General features: G+C 31.5%; 1 protein-coding gene across 1 annotated transcript in view; it reads right to left on the bottom strand.

The window, feature by feature from the left end:
- The window catches only part of LOC132756716 (deoxynucleoside triphosphate triphosphohydrolase SAMHD1-like), a 31,753-nt gene extending 15,631 nt beyond the window's left edge, over nt 1–16,122 (bottom strand). Inside the window, exons 1-7 of the mRNA XM_060747847.1 lie at nt 15,999–16,122; nt 6,019–6,087; nt 4,675–5,314; nt 4,398–4,478; nt 3,674–4,060; nt 2,449–2,516; nt 1,068–1,228 (exon numbers count right to left, since the gene is read on the bottom strand). Coding sequence (XP_060603830.1) covers nt 1,068–1,228; nt 2,449–2,516; nt 3,674–4,060; nt 4,398–4,478; nt 4,675–5,266 — 1,289 coding nt within the window. The 5' untranslated portion in view covers nt 5,267–5,314; nt 6,019–6,087; nt 15,999–16,122. The remainder of the gene's footprint in view (nt 1–1,067; nt 1,229–2,448; nt 2,517–3,673; nt 4,061–4,397; nt 4,479–4,674; nt 5,315–6,018; nt 6,088–15,998) is intronic.
- Between the last annotated feature and the right edge of the window lie 3,233 nt (nt 16,123–19,355).

The following is a 19,355-nucleotide window of genomic DNA, read 5'->3' as shown; positions in this document are numbered from 1 at the left end:
AAGACCATTGTCTGTACATTTATTCCATGCTATATGATCAGTTTTCGAGATATACGCCATAATAAATCCGCTTATCACAGTGCATATCGGTTGATGATCCGAAACTGAGCAACAATCGTCATCTATAATGTTACATTTAGTGATAAAGTCATTTCTCGATTTAGAAATCACAACCCCGTCTACCATTTAACGTGTTGGCTTAAAGGTATAATCAAGTCCATTCGTTCGTGTTACTCTCAAATTGTTTTGATTAAGGAACTGTATCAGAGCTGTTGTCCTGTTGTCAATAGTCTCTGTAAAATGTAAATTTACGTTCCAATCAGCACAAAAAAAAAAACCCGGTTCCCCCGGGTGAGTAGGTAAACGTGAGACTCTGTAAGTTGTCTAAGTTTTTTTTGGTATTTTTTTCCTCGGTATAAAAATGGGAAAAAGTAAAAATTAAAGGAAAACATATTTTCACAATAAAATTGAATCCGACAAATTTTATGAGAGTTTGTGTTTAATATTATTTTTTAACCCAAAAACCCAAAAGATTTCTTTTAAAGGATTTTTTTAAACCCCCTTTGCCGCCCTTTTCCCCCCAAAAAAATTTTATAAAATACTGTGAGACCTTTTAATTTCCCAAAGAAATTTTATCTAGAAATTTAGGAGGTAATTGGGTTTTAAACTTATGTTCAATGATCCCACGGGGTAAAAAACTATATTAAATTTAAATTTAAATTGATAGCTTAAAGCTTTTCCAAAACTGTGAATAGCTCCCCGAACGTTCCATGTGAGAACGTTGCAGTACATTTTGGTATCAGTGACTATATTGTTGTATGTCATTTCACATGCAGATATAATAATACTTAGTGTTGTTGTATATATCATGAAGTGTATTAGTTAATCTACTGACTGACAGTCCTGTTCTTCTTTCTCTTTGTATGTGTAAAACATATTTGATATGCAATGATTTTATGATGTATTATATTAGGACAAAGAAGACTATAGTGCAAAGTGGAATCTAGGGATGGTATCATTGATAACGGATTGCTATTTTGTATAAAAAACATAAATTGAATACATACCCTATAGAATGTTCAAATCTGTTGTGACTTGCACCCGGATATACTAAATACACAGTCTCCAATTGCTTTATGTGCCTCAATCTTTGTAACTGTGGTGTGTCTATAATCTTCACACATAGAGGATGCAATTCTATTTGGCCATATAACGGGTCATTGAAAATCTAATTAAAAAGTAAGAAATATACTTAAAAACAATGAGTAGACTTTAAAACTTAAACAATACCAATATTTAAATCGAATGAATACTTATTAAAATATTCAAAATTAATTAAGTGTGCGAAAAAGTATTATCAGTTTTATTTGTTTGCCTTTTCTAGTCAATACTATGCCATTCTATATGTATTTTGTAAAGAAATGAGTGAACACACTAGAAACAAACATGTTATTAGAACGTGTCCTGAAACAATCCAATACTAATATCTGCATAAGAATTAAAAGAAAAAACAAGCCGATACAAAAATAAGAAAGATATTATCAGTGGAAATGTATATTCTGTAATCGAATCAATAACAAAAAGGTATATTTAACCCATTATCAGATAAACACGTCTTTAAACGCCTTTCTTACCACCCCCCTTTTCGTTGTCTCAAATGGTGAAAAAAATGCCTTATTTAGGCCCCAACACTTGTTTTTATTTGAGAACTATTGTTTAAAAAGGAGACCACTTTTTCGGCGCCACCCCTATCCAAAAGATACATCAGGGGGTTGCCAGAAGGGGATGTCCCCCTTCTGTTTTGGGGTTTGAAGGGGGCGGCAGCTCCCCCCTCATCGCCAAGTAAATTTTGGACTTGTAAGAGGCTAAACATAACCCCAGGTCGATCATAAGGTTGCGTGTAACCAACGCTGAAAAGCCTTTGACTCTATCTCAATCCAATGAGAAGTTGCAGCTCAATTTTGTGATGTCCCCTCGATGCCATGGTAACAGGAAATTTAAGACTGAGCATGTTGTTACAAAGGCAATGGTCGAGTCAACATTTGTATTTGATTTGTATTGAAGCAGTTTTTTTTATAGTTTTATAGCAATTTGAACTTGTAACGGAAGACTTTTCAATAAAAAGGGCCATTTTTCACAAAATGATCATGCAGTAATGGGTTAAGGACAAATTTAATAACAGATATGAAACCAAAAGGCTTTGATGATTACAAGATCACTACCTATACTTGTTTCTTAATAATTATATGAACCATTATTTCTAATAAAATTGTTAAATGTTTTGGTAGATTGCGGATAACAACTAGTATGTATCATGTATGCGACATTAAACATAACTAAACATTTTACATTTTAAGGCACTGATCAGGAACTGAGAACACTTCCGAGAAAGCTCTAATGGGTTCTACATTAGTAAGAATAAAACAATGATGCCTCATTCACGAGTACCTTTGCACTTAACTTTTGCCTTTTATAAGCGATACTTCGATAACCCTCTCCGTGTTCCAAAACACCGTCTGGAATATCAATGTTAGATACTTATTTCGGTTCAATAAAATACAAATGAATAAACATTTTTTGCTTAATATACATGGCAATATTATCATGTTACTATAGAAGTTATCAGAATTTTATAAGGGATTATAATATTCATATTACTTTTGTTAAAGCCACTTCTAATTACTTTAGAAAGTTGTAGATAGACTGTGGCGTCTTGAAAGTTTCAATTTTAATATGTTAACACATAAATCATGTTTAATTTCATGAATATTCCTTGTAAATTTTTTATTGCAAAATTATTCGATTTCAATTTTGGGGCGTCCGTGGCCGAGTGGTTAAGGTCAACCAGTTTCGGTGTGAATTTAAAATCCATTAAATAAATAAATAAATAAATGAATATTTCAATTTGATTATCATTTCTTAAAGATATACTATGCTCATTATTGAGTAAAATAATTTAATCCAAAAAATTTATTTAGATATATGAAATTCATTCTGAATATGTCTAATTTAAATAAAAGAATGAAAAAACTATGTATGGAAAGCTGCTTTTCCTATCACAAGTCCAGTGAAGTTGAAAGTCAAAAAACTGCCTGCTTTTTTAATGACACTATATATTCATATTGTGACCATCTATAGTGTGTAGGATTTTAAAGATCCTGTAAGTTTTAATTAAGGTTGTTACCACACTTAAGTGAAATTTATGTAATTATGCTTCTAAAATAATTTTTAAACATCAAAGGATATGTAAAATATGTACTGCAAATATTTGTCCACATGATATGTAATCATTAAAATATATGCATTCATTTCTTATTGAAAAAATGTGACTTAGACTTTATAGAAAATAAATATCTAGTTATCTCCCTTTATTAACATGACATGTAAATTCGGTAATATCTATAAAATAATCCTTACAATATTGATAAATCTTCATTCGAGCATTATATTTATGATATAAAACCATAAGATATGAGTTACAGGATCTTTAAACATAACATGTCTACTTTGTGTGAACTCAAAACATATTTATTTCATATTCATAAAGAGAATGTGTAGCAATTGTCAATATTTTCTTTATTCAAAATTTAGCATAGGATATCTTTAACTGTTATTTCTTTGTGTAGAATAAGAGTTTTCAAAGGTGGTAAAGATATAAAATAGTTAGTCATACCTAATGTTTTTATTGTTTCCTCATATGCTTTACTTGGAACATAAACTTGCAATGTCACAAGATCATCTATCATTTCTTCAATTGCCATTGTCATATCTAGCAATCTTCTTTGAATGATTGGTCCACTGAAGTAATCTAGAAGGTATATCAGTGACGTTACTGAAGAACATGTGAACTTGAATATAATTGAACCAGGTCCAACGTTTTCAAAATCAGGATCTCCCATTTCACGAACATCACCTCTAATTTTCTCTATGGAAATCCTGAATGTTCTCTTTGCTGAGGATTCCCCTGGAGAAGTTGTTCCAGATGATATGTCCTGTTGGGCTGCAGCTAGTTCTCCTGATTGCTTGTGTTCACCTTGCCACCCTATACCTATTGATATTGCTTCAATGAAAAAATGTACACGTAAGATTGGCGAGGATATTTCTTTGCAGTTAATATCCAGATTTGGTATCCAACATATGGTCTTAGTCCTAAATTATACAAATTCTTTCAGAGACTACAGCATTTTTACTTATGTAAAAATAGAAAACGTACATTGTATCTGTAACATTTAATCAATGCTAAACATTTACTTAATGTGAACAAAGATATCTTACACTTATTTAAGAAACTAACTAAACTCTACAGCATATCTACTATTCATACATTAGTGTACAATTACGTTTAAATTAATAATTATTTTGCAAGGAAACATAAGTAAGATTATTAAACGTATTACATATCTCTATATTTGTTGATCGGTCTTTTTCTTCAAACTTCATATGATAATCCAGCAGGTCTGTCTTTACTTCGCCTACATCTGAAGTGAAGTGTAAATGAAATAGACACTAAATTGATCAAGTTATGACTCCTTCAAAATGATAAATATAACAATTTATACTTATAAACTTTTTTTCCGAAAATCAAAACAAATTATAATTAAATTTGCTTTTTCTTAAGTAAAATAGCAGGGCAACAAAAATACGGTAGAATACTATACTGATAAATAAAATTACCTTTCCCATCGTTTTCTATTGAAATTCCAATGTTAAATGTTTGATCTTCTATGAACCATTGCTTTAATTCTTTCTCTCCTTCTTCAACGTCTTTTTGCTGAATATTTTGATCATTTTCAATAATTTTGTCTAGTTCTGATTTTAGTTTTTCATTGTTTAATTCTTCCTCACATAGTCTAAAGATACGCTTCATCTTTTCTATATAACTTATATACATTCCCTCTGGAATATCTTTAGTTCCTCCAAAATGCACAACCTTGTTTCTTAGATGCTTCAAGCAAAGTATGTCCTGGCGAATCTTTTTCGGTAATTTACAGAAATCTAATAGCAGGAGACAAAACGTACTCAATTCCCACTCATCGACATTGGCATTCACCATCTCTCCAGGGTAGAATATATGTTGTTTTGATTTTATATGTTTATACCCGAGTAATTCTTTTTTATTTTCTTTTAAGAAATCATCTACAGTCCACGGGTTATCAGATCCAATCGGTGTTATATCACTAACTCTTTTCAGGAACAATTCTTTGGTCAACATTACTCCACAGTGACGAATAACTATAACCAAATGACCATACCTGACCGATGTCATCTTTCAAACATATATGTAGTTGAATCATATGATACCCGTTTAAATTCCCTTAAAACGAAAGTTGAACTTTACAAATATTGAAAATGTGATTAAAATTAATTCAATACAGTTTTTCTGTTAGAATACTAGTATCTTTATTTTTTCTTATATTGACTTCATTTAAATTTTAATTAATTTAATAGTTTTTCACATGTAATTTAACATATGTCATTCAACATGAAGGGGTGTGGATGACAGATGCCATGTTCAACAATGCGATATGAATTCAAATGTCCATAACGTTTTATCATAAAAGCATTAAACAACAAATAATGTGTGCAAAATTTCATTACGGATAACATTTATAAATAACATTTAAATTACCTAAGCACGAAAAAAGATAAAAGAAGAAAAACCAACCTTTTGCACCTTGTTATTCAATCTTGCAAATTCATACTTTATGCTTTACGATTTTATTTTAATTGTGATGGAATGTCTTTTCAATATTTCACATAACCTGCAGTTTGATGAACTATTGGAAAATGTTTCTGAATTGTAGTTTTGCCAGAAATTGATCCGAAAAAAGCCATTTTGACCTTTTGACAAACTAAAAAGTACTTAGAATAGTAATTAGAATGAGTATAACAATTTACCTCTGGAGAAAAGAAGGACTGTGGAAATCTCGATCCCTAAGGCACGATTTATGTAATATTTAAAAAGTTTAACCTTGAAAACTTAAATGCACATTAGTCAGTAAAATTGTAAAAAAATACCTTAATCACAAGTGACCTGGACCCTAGTGATACTTTCCTCCACCCATAGCTAGAGGACAATCCATGGACCTACCAAATATGAAAGACATAAGTCAATATAAAGACTGCATTAGCAAAATCGAAAACACCTTATTAAACAGTTTTGTAACATTGAACGCGAACTTGACCTAATTGCTATTTCTCCTCCAGTCATAGAGCCCACTAAGCTTTCACATACTTTATAAAAATGACATGAGTCAACAAATGAAGGCTTATAAGTAAAGGTTTTAAAATATAACAATTTTTTAACATCGGTGACCTTAACGTTACTGCGGATTTCTATGATAGACATTAGTAAATAATCAAAAGCTGTGCGAAGTTTCAATGCGATATCATTGACAAAAAGAAGTTATATTCCGGACACGGTTTATTCAACATTTAAGTAAGGCAAAGAGAGACAATTTAAAAAGCAAGGTAGAATTATGGTTCTTTGACACTGCACGTTATTACCGGTATCTACATGTATAACTGTGTGAATTTCTAATTAAATCCCATCAATACTGTTCAAGATATTTTCCAAACACATTTTATGAAATATTATAAAGGGAGTAAATTTAAATACTTACGGTTTTTATAATGCACTTTCATTTTCTAGTCACTGCAACTATGTTATACACAGAACATGCATTATTAACTCTTTCACTGAGTAAAGTTTGAATCGAATTACTTAAATACTTTTCAAGATATCCTGCGGACAAAAGCGTGACGGACGGATGGACGGACAAGACGGGGACTATAAACTCACCCTTCGGGGAGTATTTTAAGTCGTATGCAACTTAAGACATTCATTAACGATAACAACCTAGTATCCATTATATTATATAAGAATGTTCTGCATGAAATATTAAGGTTTTATTGTATGAAATATCTGAACAACGGTGATTATTTCTTAATAAACAAATATAATTTACGTAAATCATTTAATAAAAAAAATGCAAATAGGTATGTATGAAAATAAGAAACGTAAGAATCGTGAAACTCACAATAAAGTTAAAAGTTTTAAACCATCTTTTAATTATGTCCATCCATGCACAATTATTATATTTATACATTTAAATTACTATCTAATATGCAAATGGGACAAAAATTTATTCATTATTGTTTTTAAAAACACAGGGAACATTGATAAAATTGACGGATACAATCAGATAAATGTTGTATGTATTGTTCTTTAGATTAACCGTTTTAGTACTGTACATTCGATAATCATCAGACAAATATTTATTTTCGACCAAAGATATGCACCATGCCATATTATTATAAAAGTCTATTGTATAAACATCAATAATAGTTCGGTTAAGACTTTAATACTTTGCATAGTCTTAAAAATTGCACATGTCTATCCTGAAATGTTTTTTATCAATATTTAATATACGGAAACCTATACGGGTATTTGCAAAGTTCTTTGGCCTATTTCACCACGTGTTTGTATCAATATAATCATTATTGATTTCAATCTTATTAACTTATTCTCGTTTTATTTCCCATTTCCATAAGGGCCATATCATATGCATTTTCCTAGTCCAAAAACCACTTCAATTCTTACTTTACACCATATAGCCTACAATTCATTTTCCATGTCAAAAAAAATATTTTTGTACATTTTTGTAAGAGATTATGGCACAAACATCTTAGGATTCAACACATTAAGCTTTCCTTTTTTGATTTTATCTGACCGGAAAAATGGTAGATTTTATGGTGATCACTGTATTTTACCAACTAGAACTGAACTGTCTTAATTTTCGGCATCTGCCTCGTTTCCTCAAGCTCTTGCAGGTTTTTGTTTTTCTGCCTTTCCTTAGGGCATTTATTACTTTTGTTATGGAGATAATGTTGTATTTAACTTCGAGGGGTGTTCAAATATGAATGCAACTAAGCCAATATTTTCTTTTAACTAAGTTTTGCACGAGCTTTGTACACGAATCGCATAGATGGTTGTGTAAGCTCTCAATTGATACAATACATGTGTAAATACGTTCAGTTAAGCTTTGACAATATATCGATTAAAGTTATCTACCCGTGTAAACTTAAGCTAAAATGGTCGGGAAAGGTCTCATTTCACTGACCAAATACGGTCCTATATCAAGAGCCGCGGTATTTTTGGTATACAGGCGAAAGACATATTTTTTGAATATCTGTTTCATCTTTCACACGGTGTTGTAAGAAATTTAAAAGTGTTATGGATTCAATCAAAGATGCACATCATGCATGCTGTCCGATAACTGCAAATTCGCCAAAGAATGGTTGAAAAGTGAAGAATTTGATTGCTATTAAAGCAAGATTTCCAACTAGGTAGCCCAAAAAAGAAAGAAGTTTTACAAAGGCAATGTCCTTTATACATCAAAGAAATATTTAAAAAACCGACGACAGGCAAATGGCCTCCGTGGTGTCAGGTTTAAGCATGACAATGCTCCGTCACACAAAGCGGCCATAGTTCGAGAAAATCTGAAACAGGAAAAGGTTGCCGAGCTTCCACACCCTCCTTATTCGCCAGATCTTGCCCCTTGTGACTTTTTCTTTTTCAGAGGCCCAAAATTACCTTGCTGGATGAAAATATCAAATTTGAAAAAAATATTGATTCGGATATTTTCAGTGTCCGAACAGTATACCTCAAAAAAGATTATGAAAACGTATTTAAAAATGGATTAAAAAAATAGTGAAAAACAGAATCCCTAAAAAAGCCCAACACGGCAAAATTGTAAAATGTTGCAGGCTCGGTTTGATTGAGCCTGTTCATGGACGGTACTGGAAAGTGCAAGTTACCGTCCACGCCCCCTAGCACCGACTTAAGCAGAATTCAACATCTAACCACAAAAAATAGTGACTTTTGAATTAAGAAACATCTGCAGATGTGTTCATACGGCAGTCATCATGGAACCTTCAATGTGACACAGAAGTGTCATTCCATGAAAAGCGGCATATAGTCCCCAAGAATGTGTGTGCCCTAAACGAGAAAGCAATGGACGGAACTAAATAAAATGGCATTCTGTAAGGAGATCTGAGGTTATGCAGCCTGCATATCGCAGATAAGACGTCAAGAGACAAATTTAAAAAGCAGGCAACATATCCTAAGGGTGATTGTACAGTATTCAAGTAGGAATACTGGAACCACCCAAATTGAAAAAGGCCAAATACAAGAAACTAAAAATACCATCTAATATGTATACACAACAATAATGTCGTGCTGAACGATCTTCAAGGATCGAAAATATAACATCATATTTTCGATCCTTGAAGATCGTTCAGCACGACATTATTGTTGTGTATACATATCAGATGGTATTTTTAGTAAAAGACTAAAACTTTTTATAGAACATAGTGGTGAGTATTTTGAAGGATTGAGATACATGTTATCGTATTAAGGAACCTTTTAGAGCTAAGAGTAACGTTTTGTTCACAATTGACAGGTTTAATCTCACCAGTAGTGTTAATGCTATTGACCGTTGGCAGTGTCCCACCTTGTTCTTTCTTCGTGTTCAGTCTTCATGATTTATTTTATTTGCGTACCAGTCTTTTTCACCTTGTCTGTAGGTGTTTACTCTCCCTTTCATTTTCGGAACCCTCATTTGTTCATCATTTTCCAACATCCTCTTTTCCTTACAAATTCCTATGCCAAAATTAAACTTAAGCTAATTCTTGTTCAAACTTGTCACATTCGCTTTGATTGCCCACACTGCATTCTTTGCCGTTGCTCTTGGCTATTCCGGGGCAACGTTTGGTGTCATTCTCGTGTTTTATAAATTGATTGTTTGAAAGAAAGACTTCATCATACACTGCTGAGTACTATACTGATCCTATCGGACTCATTTAACATATTTTCTCAAGTTAGATAAGTTGTTTATGCAGTAGGTGTATAGTTATATTCTTTAAAGATTGTAAAGACGTTTGATTGTTATAGGTGTGACACATGTACTGAATATGTTTCTTCTACTGTAGAAGTCATCAATGAAGAACTACAAGTCTTACAACAGTAATTCTGTCTGTATAAAGACCCAGAAGGCTTCCTCATATATAAAGAAGAAAACAATTTGATATATAAACTGACAACACTTCAACGCAACAATTAGTTTTTCATAAATAATGTATTATATAAGATACCATTTTCAAATTTCACCAAATATGGTATGTTCTACTGTTGCACATAATTAGCGTCGAAATGTCCAACTCTTCCAGAGTTTACCCACATGGTAAATAAGGTATATTATAATCTGGGGAATACTGGGTTATAAAGTATTTAATTTTTTCTAGATTAATATTTTAATGTTTAATGCACACATAGTTTTCGTAAAGTTAAAAGTTTAAAGGCGCAAATTGAATTATTTTTGAAAATATAATTATATTACTATAATATCACATCAATACAGTGGGGGTATGTTAAAGCTTTTTACGTCTATATTAACTGAAAGAGTTAATATATATTGTGATAAATAAGGTTATTTCTGATTGCCACGGGCAATATTTTCTCTTCTTTTGTAGGCTAAATAATATCATTATTTGATTCTTTTGTAGGCTTAATCATATCATATGCACCAGAAGTTCCACAGTTGGAAAGGGGAGATCAACCGTGGATGCAATTTCCATTCTACATATTTATGTAATACAACATTATTGAAATGATGATAAACGTTTATATGTAGTGTTTATTGATTTGAAATAATGTTTTGATAGTATCTATAGAAATTCATTAATGACGAACTGTATAAATGTAATGTACGAGGAAAAATATAACGAATCATTAAAAATATATATGACAAAGTAAAATCATGCGTAAGATGTTGATAGTTTAGATCTTTTGTTCACATATTGCTTGAATTGGAATTATTAAGACTAAAATGGTTGCTTTAAGAAAAAGAGGGCGTATTTTAACAGCGAAAAACGGTCAGACAAAAGCAGTAAGAGACAGCTTTAGATACCTCGGTACAGTGGTCAGATATACAGGCATTTTTTAATAAGGAACATTTAGCTGGTAAAGCTTTAAAAGCAATGAACACATTATTGATAAATTGTAAAGACATGGATTTAAAACCAAATTATTATGTCAATTATTTCATTCTTTTGTAGGCTTAATCATATAATATGCACCAGAAGTATGGGGTTATAGCAAATCAAAATATATTGAGCGTATTCACTTGTAATTTTGTAAAAGAAATTTAAATGTTAGAGCCAATACAAGACATTTATTGGGCTCTACATAATTGTTATTAATCATGTCCCTTGAGTCAATATTTACCTCGCTTCTGGGGACACTTAGTTGATATAGTCATAAATGAGAAAACACATTTCAGTCTTATTTTGTGAAACTGCAATGCCAAGAGCTAAGATATTTAACAAGTAGAATTACCTTGTGAACCTCTGCAAAACTTATATAAATCATGACCCTGGGGTCATTTTTGGCCCACCTCGGGATCTCTTGATTTATTTAAACTTATATAGAAAAACGCATTTTAGTCTTCTTACATCAAAGCCAAAAATTAAGATATTTGGCATGTAGCATCAATTGGCAGATTTCTACGCAATTTATATCATTCATGACCATGGAGTGGAAATTGGCCCTGACCCGGGAGTAACTTGCTTTATGTAGACTAAAGATTAGGTAAACACATCTGATTTTTTTGTGGATAAATGATATGTTGTTACAAAAGAAACATCTATTTTTTTGCAATAATAGTATTTTCTTTTCAAAACGGGAAAGTTAAATCATTATAATAATCTAAAGGGAACAAAATTAGAGAGATTTTTGAGAAAATTATCCATAGCAAACAAAATGAGAAAATATGACAGTATCGTTTGTGATAATAATTTTATACACATGTTGAAAATGTGAAACCCTATTTTTACATTCAGTTGTTGCTGAAGCGCTCGGAGAAAACCTCGGAGGACAAATCATTCCGGTGAAAAACTTGTTAGAATGTTGGTTGTACTTAAAGCTAATTTGTCCTGGCACCTTGTATTATCGTTAGTCACCAGCTGTCCCTAGAAGTCACTTTAAAAAAACGGTTCTTTTCTTCTTTGACGATTTTGAACATTTTCGATACATTTGCTTGTTATCAAGTGCGATCTACCAGATGGATTTTTTACTCCATGTTCAGCTTTACCGTGAATTTCGCAACAGTTCGTTATCAGGCATTTACAAACAAAGACTGAAACACGGTATTTTACAAATTGAGCAACCTCTAAGGTTTAGACTTTTTTGTAAAACAGTGCCCAAAAATCTTCCCTGCTAGCGGTAATTTTTTATAATTTATGTAATCGGCTCAGTATTTCCTTCTGATGCCTTTGATACTGTTTCGGAGGATGGTTCAGTTGTCTTGATGACGTTTTGAAAAGTGATAAAATCCAGTTTCACAGAGATAGATACCACATTGCTCTCGCTATTGTAATAAAGTCGTTAGGTGCTTACGTGCACTGTTTTAAAGGGAGACAAAGTAAGAATACCAAAAATAGAGAGCCGTTTAAACAATTAACCAGAAATTTCAAACAATGAAATAGAGAAAATGTTAAGACCTAGCTTGTTCAATAGGAAATATGTTAATTAAAAACTGGGCAGATTCAAAAAAGAAAATATACTTTAAACACAACAAATATGTTAGGAAAACGAGAAAACTGGTAAAGCATTTGTCGTTGTAACAGTTAGCTTTTATACCAATGTGAATATTTTAATTTTTAATGATATACAAACTGAATCAAGCCGAGTCTGCAATTTTCATGTGATTTTGGTAATCTTATTGCTTCCAAGGGTTCACTTTTTCCAGACATTTATAATATCTTTTACTTCTCTTTGTCATAGAAATGCCTTTTGAAATGAAAGGAAGTGGCAACCATTTGATTGGTGCTGATCAATCATCAAAACATTGAAAATACACTGTTAGTGCTACATCTCGTTTTCACATCAATTGACTGGAAGTTGAATGAAGAGGTATTGACAAATAACAATATTAAAGTTGATTCTATATCAAATATGATTTGCCCTGGGACATAAACCTTAGGCTTTACATTTAATGTTAACGCATTACATGAAAGCATAAACATATTTTCAATGATTGAGTTTTTTTCCCCATTTATTCAACAATCAGTATATTTGGATACAATTTCTGAAGATAACTAAATTATTAGGCTCCGTGGTTTCTTTCTAGAAGTGAATGTTAAACAATTGATTCCTAATTCTTAGTATTCCAAGTTAATTTTCAATATTTCAGCCTTGTAAATTGTCGCATGAAGGGCTTTAAACCAATTGATATTTCACTTTTGCATTTGATAAATTCATCTAAATTCTGTAGAGGAATCCTGTGATTCTCTTCGAAGTGTGATGGAGATTACCGTCGATTTAGTAACTTGTTACTCCAAAAACTGATTAAGGTCAGAATAAAAAAATGGAACGTAATTAATTCAGCAGTTTCAGGCATAAGATAATTGTGATGATATATCAAGGGAAAAATACATGTTATCTGAGCTAAAATAGTGTCTTTACTTTGATATTTCCTTCGATATTTACTTAAAGTAAAATTACGATTGGCTGTAGAAATAATTCAATAGTAAGTGTATTTGCATTTAAATGTATTTAAAATTAAACAAAAGGCCTGTATAAACAGACAGTCTAAGTTAAGGCCTATAAATCTAATTTGCAATCAAGTTTATGAAATCGATATACCAAAAACTAAAAGTTCTACTGCACAAAGTAAAAATATATCAATAGAACTGCATTCTAATTGTAGTATATTTTATACGCCTGTTCTGTAAACTTTGCAGTATAATTTGGTGTTGATTATCATGTTTAAAGTTAAACGTATCTTGTATATAATAAAAAAAGGCTAGTATTCAATTTATATATGGTTTAAATAAAAATGAAATATATCTCACTTGTCTTCAAAATAACCATAAGTTTATACTTTTACACATAAATTAAAACAAAACAGAACAATAGATTGTTAGAATATATTGAAAGTGAAATTTATGAAGGATATCTGGTTACAAGACCAGAACAAGTGATACAATGGTCATCCTGTCAAGATAAGATGCTATCATTTGATAACCTTTTAGAATGTTGAAACACCACATTATTTGGCCATCAAAATCAACCATAAAACGACGTTTTATTTTGCGAACAATATCTTGTTAAAATGATCTGTAAAATGCATAACTAATGCTGTGTTTTGCATGATTATCTTTTTAAAAGTAAAAGACAATATTTATCCTATATTCAAATTTTAACGTCGCATTTGACCACTTTAAAAGGAAATTAATTGACCATAAACGTGTTTAAGCAAAGATTAACTTTAACGCAAATATGGTTTCAAAAAACGTTTCAGAGCAAAACCCTAGGCAGGTTATAATTTATAAATAAATGAAAAAGTAGGAATGAAAACGACGAAACCCGTAGAAAAATATAACGTGACTTTCAAACCAATTGTCTCAAATTACAATCAATGGCACATAGAGAAAATATGAATACGCTCTTCAAATAAATGAAAAACATGATACAATACTAGCAAATAACTGTCATAAAAGAAAAGTAACTTAGTAAAGTATAGTATCAATTATATGACATTACTTTGAAACAAGAAATATATATATATTATATTAACTCCTTCTAATAGAACAAAACAAAGTAGCAAAGTAGCAAACTTGAACCAGTAAAGATGTTTCTGCTTCGATTAAAGTAAAATGATTACCCTGAGGTACGGCAGGTATACTGGAATATAATCTTCAATATGAATAAACCTGAAATAATTACTCTTACATGTTGCATGTCCTTGATTTCTTTTGTTATGTTTATATAGCGTCAACATGAACAATCTAATGATGGCTTTCAATATTATTAAACGGATTAATAGATGGTGTATGTCGACGTCTATTGAAAGCCTTTTAGGACTTTATCGCACGTAATATGTAGGTACATTGTCGGACTTCATGACAATATCGACATAGTTGGCTATTAAAAATAATCGGTCAAAATGAATTCCAAGATTTAAAATTGCATTTTATGGAATATAATGTTATTTGTAAAAGCAATATCGCATATCGTATAAATACCTGGCCACGTAATCTTACAAAATACTTACAACTAATAATAATAAACGATTTATTGGTTGCTGAGTGATAATCACTAAACCAAAGACTGAAACTAAACTTAAGTAACCATTGGTAAGCAATTTATCTCTTATATCTACGTCTTTAGTGTCAAATAATTGTTTTTAGTATAAATCTCTTCAGTTTTTTTTTTCAGTCTTAGACAAACTTTGCAATGGCTCGTAAGCAATAAGACCACATTGATATGCGTCATTTTTTTTACTTACTAAACAGTGCTATATACCGAACAAATACCTTATATAGTACTTTAAGACATTTAAGTTCTGATTCCTGTGTTTTTATTGTTGTATTGTTGTAACCTAATGAAATTTTATTCCAAACAACTTTAAGGGCATAAAGCTGTATTTTACAAAAAAATATTTCTAAATTCACCAACAGTAAAAATTACACTGGTTCCATAATCTTATGGTCAATTTTTAGAAAGGTTTGTAACATAGAATTTCTCTGATATTTAACACACATGGATATTGTACGTAAACAGAAAGAAATGTTTTGGTTTTTATTTTGTTATTTTAAGTTGGATTTTATCTGTTTAACAATGATTTCGTGCATGCATTATATGTGTAATACCATATTTAATTTATACAAGCTTTTTGAAAGTATTGTTTTTATAAAATCTTTTTAACATTCAGACATTTTTACAGCAGATATCATATTTAGCTTAATACATAAACAAATAACTAACTTCGAATTCTATTTATAAACTGGCTGATCAACGTTAATACAATATGTATGAATATTTTAACGAGTTGCCATATATTCCTTCAAGAACAAATGATATTTTATTTTTAATACAATCAAACGATGTGAGAACATTTGTTTATGAAACCGAAATTAGAAAGATATAAACTTACCTTTTAAAAACCTTGCATTGATATCAGTCTTTACTTTGTTAAGTGTTGAGTCTACCTTAGCGTGACTTAAAATACGATATGTGAGAAAGTATAGATATATTTAAATTACACTATGGATCTAGCCTTTTGTTATTTTTTCCCCTTAAAACAAAAGAAAATGCGCAATAAACGTCTGCACAACTAGTACATAATAGATGACCTTCAAATTTTACATCTAATCATTGTTATTATCTGTGCATTTAATGTCCCTATACTTTTGAAATTTACTTCGGCCATGTAAAGCTTTTAAGACATTGTATAAATGATATATTTCCAAATTGTACAACATGAATAAATACAATTATGCTTTTATGCGAGCGATCCTCTCAAACGATAATATACTCTAACATACACCGGCGCTCAAACACCTTTAAAGAAAAAAAAAACAAAACAAAAACACACACAACAAGGTAAGTGGGCACGTTCATAAGTTGTCCCGTTTATTTTGTCAAATGATGTACAGGAAATTAAAAGAAACAACTTCAATGAGGAAATCTGTACGTTCTCTTCTTAAACGAGTTCTGCTTTCCGACCAAAAAAAGACAAACCAAATGAAATTCAATTTATATTAAAATTTGTAAGAGATACAACCTTTAATCACTACCTTTAATCACTTGCAGATAGATTGTTAAATTCTTATATAATCAGAAAAAGCCAAAGTCAGAAATGCTGCGAGCCGCAATCCTACTCCGTTGGGGGAGGGAGAGGTAGGAATCTCCAAAGCTCTAGATCAGCGACTGCTTCCATAGTCTATCTGATTGGAAAACAAGTGTATAAAATTAAATTATTTCCATATCCACGTGCACTAAATGGCTCAAAAGTATGGAGGGCGTTCGTTGCCAAAATTCCAGACATGTAAACTGTTTCTTTTGAAAATGCCGACTTGTATGCCTTCCATTTATTAATTTATCCGTGCATAGTAAATAATATGCCTTTTAATTGAACGTTCCCACCTTTTTATAACAAATTTACATAAAGATCGTAACAAATTACCTAACATGGAAAACAACAATAAATTTACAAGTTCGTAGCTTCCATTGCATACAATACATATGCAAGTTTGCACACTTATAGATATCTATCTGTACGTGAAATATAGATATGAAATGTAAAACTCGAATACAGAAAATAGAGTTTAACAAAACGTGTTTCACGTTGTGGAACTACAAGAGTACGTTTTCACAGTTGAAAAATAATCGATCGATTGTCCATGTTTTCATTTCCTTTATAAAGGTTCTTTTGTCTTATTCTCGTGCATGCGCATTGAACATTTATACACAAAAAATTCAAATCATATACAAAATGTTCTTCATCTGTCTTCGTTTTCATTTTTCCTAGTCCAAAAACCATATCGATTATTACTTTTCACTATCTAGTCTCCAACTCATTTTTCAAGTCAAAAATTCTATTTTTGTACAGTTTTTTTAAACGGTTATGCCAAAAACTGTATGCTTAGTATTCAACACATTAAGCTTCCTCTTTTGATTTTATCTGACGGGACAAATTGGAGATTTATGATGATCAGTTTATATAACCCACTAGGACTGAACTGTCTTTATTTTTGTCTTCTGTATTGTTTCGCCAGGCTCTTGCAGGTGATTTTCTTGTTTCTCTGCCTTTCATAAAGACAGGATTACTTTTGTTATGGTGATAATGTTTTTTACGTATTTTCACTAGATTAAATTATGTGTGAAACTCATTATAAGTTACTTGGTGGGAAATAATTTTATGTACCCCGTCCCGTATCAAAGAAACTGTTGGGACTAAGAGTAACGTTTGGTGCACAATTTACATGTTTAAACCCCTCAGTAGTGTTTCAGCTATTGATCGTTGGCAGTGTCCCACCTTCTTCGTGTCTTGTCAACCTTATTTGTTCTTTTATTGGTGTACCAATCTATTTTCATCTTTTGGTAGGTGTTTTCTCCCCTTCCATTTTCGCCACCCCCATCTCTTCCTCATTTTCCTACATCCTCCTTTCTGTACTAATTTCTACGCTAAAAAGTTGCCTTTTAGTAAATACTTGTCCTATCATTCGCCTTGCCCGCCTATTTGCGTGCCGTTGATTTGGTTAGATTTCGTGTCTACGTTTCTTATTATTCTTGTATTTTAAAAATTGGGTGTTTGAAACAACGAGTTTATCAAACATTGTTGAGTACCATACTGATTATATTGGACTCATTTGCAATATTTTATGAAATAAGAAAAAGGTTTTTATGCGGTATGTGCATGAATATTGTTGGATTGTTTTAGATGTGATGTATCAACTGAATGTGTTTCTTCTCCTGGAGACGAATAAATACAAAATATGATAAATAAGATCATCAAGGAAAGGCGGCGTTCAATGAACACAGCCCCCACCCGACCCAATAACAAGGGTCAGTGGCAAGGACCCCAGGATGACCCCAAACAAAAACAGGGAAGGGCATAAGGCAGAGTATGGGCGGGCAAACCACTACCTAAGAATAAATAATTAGAAACTGATAAGGAACTAAAAGAAAACAAATAAATGATTGAATATTAGGCCCATAAAGTCAAAAGGTACAGGGAAAGGGGACATGAGACCCGGGGAGGGGGGATAGAAATAGTATAAATAAGAAATAGGGGCAAAGGGCAAGATACTTACCGTAGACGAGAAAACAACAAGAGACCCAAAGGTGTCACCGAAACAGTATCAAACAACATAGACACACATCTGACAAACATCATACAAGTCTTATTTCAGTTGCATTTGATCTTGTGTATCATATTTCATTTTTTTACTACTGCAATTTTGAATTCGGTCTATATAAAGACACAGAAGACTTCTTCATTTAAAAATTCAATATAAGTACCGATAATATACACTTTAACGCAACAATTAGTTTTTTTAATAAATATTGTTTATGATACTACTCTCAAATTTCGCCAGTAATGGTATGTTCACTTGCTGTACATGATCAGAGTTCGGAAAACCCATCTCTCACAGCGTTTACCCACAGGGTAAATTGTGTTTTATGCTTTCAACCAGATAACTGGGGAATACTGGATAATAAAGTATTTCAACTTTTCTGAATTAAGAATAAGAGAAAGAAAGAAACACTTCATCATTATACATACTTTTTGCAGAGAACATGCTTAACACTGGTGTCAGACTAGTATCTGGTTTTATCACAGATACACATCGGCGGCAGCATAGAAATTAACATTTCTTAAAACTTGATTCCAAATAATTTTGTTTTCGGTTGTAGCATGCCTTTTTCATACTTATCACAATTGAAATTCACAGCGAAAAATTGAATAAAAGCAAGATTTTTGTTTTTCAATGAACTCTCTACAACA

Source organism: Ruditapes philippinarum, unplaced genomic scaffold, assembly GCF_026571515.1.
Source record: "Ruditapes philippinarum isolate M1 unplaced genomic scaffold, ASM2657151v2 ctg203_1_1_1_1, whole genome shotgun sequence".
Classification (NCBI taxonomy): Eukaryota; Metazoa; Mollusca; class Bivalvia; order Venerida; family Veneridae; genus Ruditapes; species Ruditapes philippinarum.
This window is presented reverse-complemented; position numbering and strand designations above follow the sequence as displayed.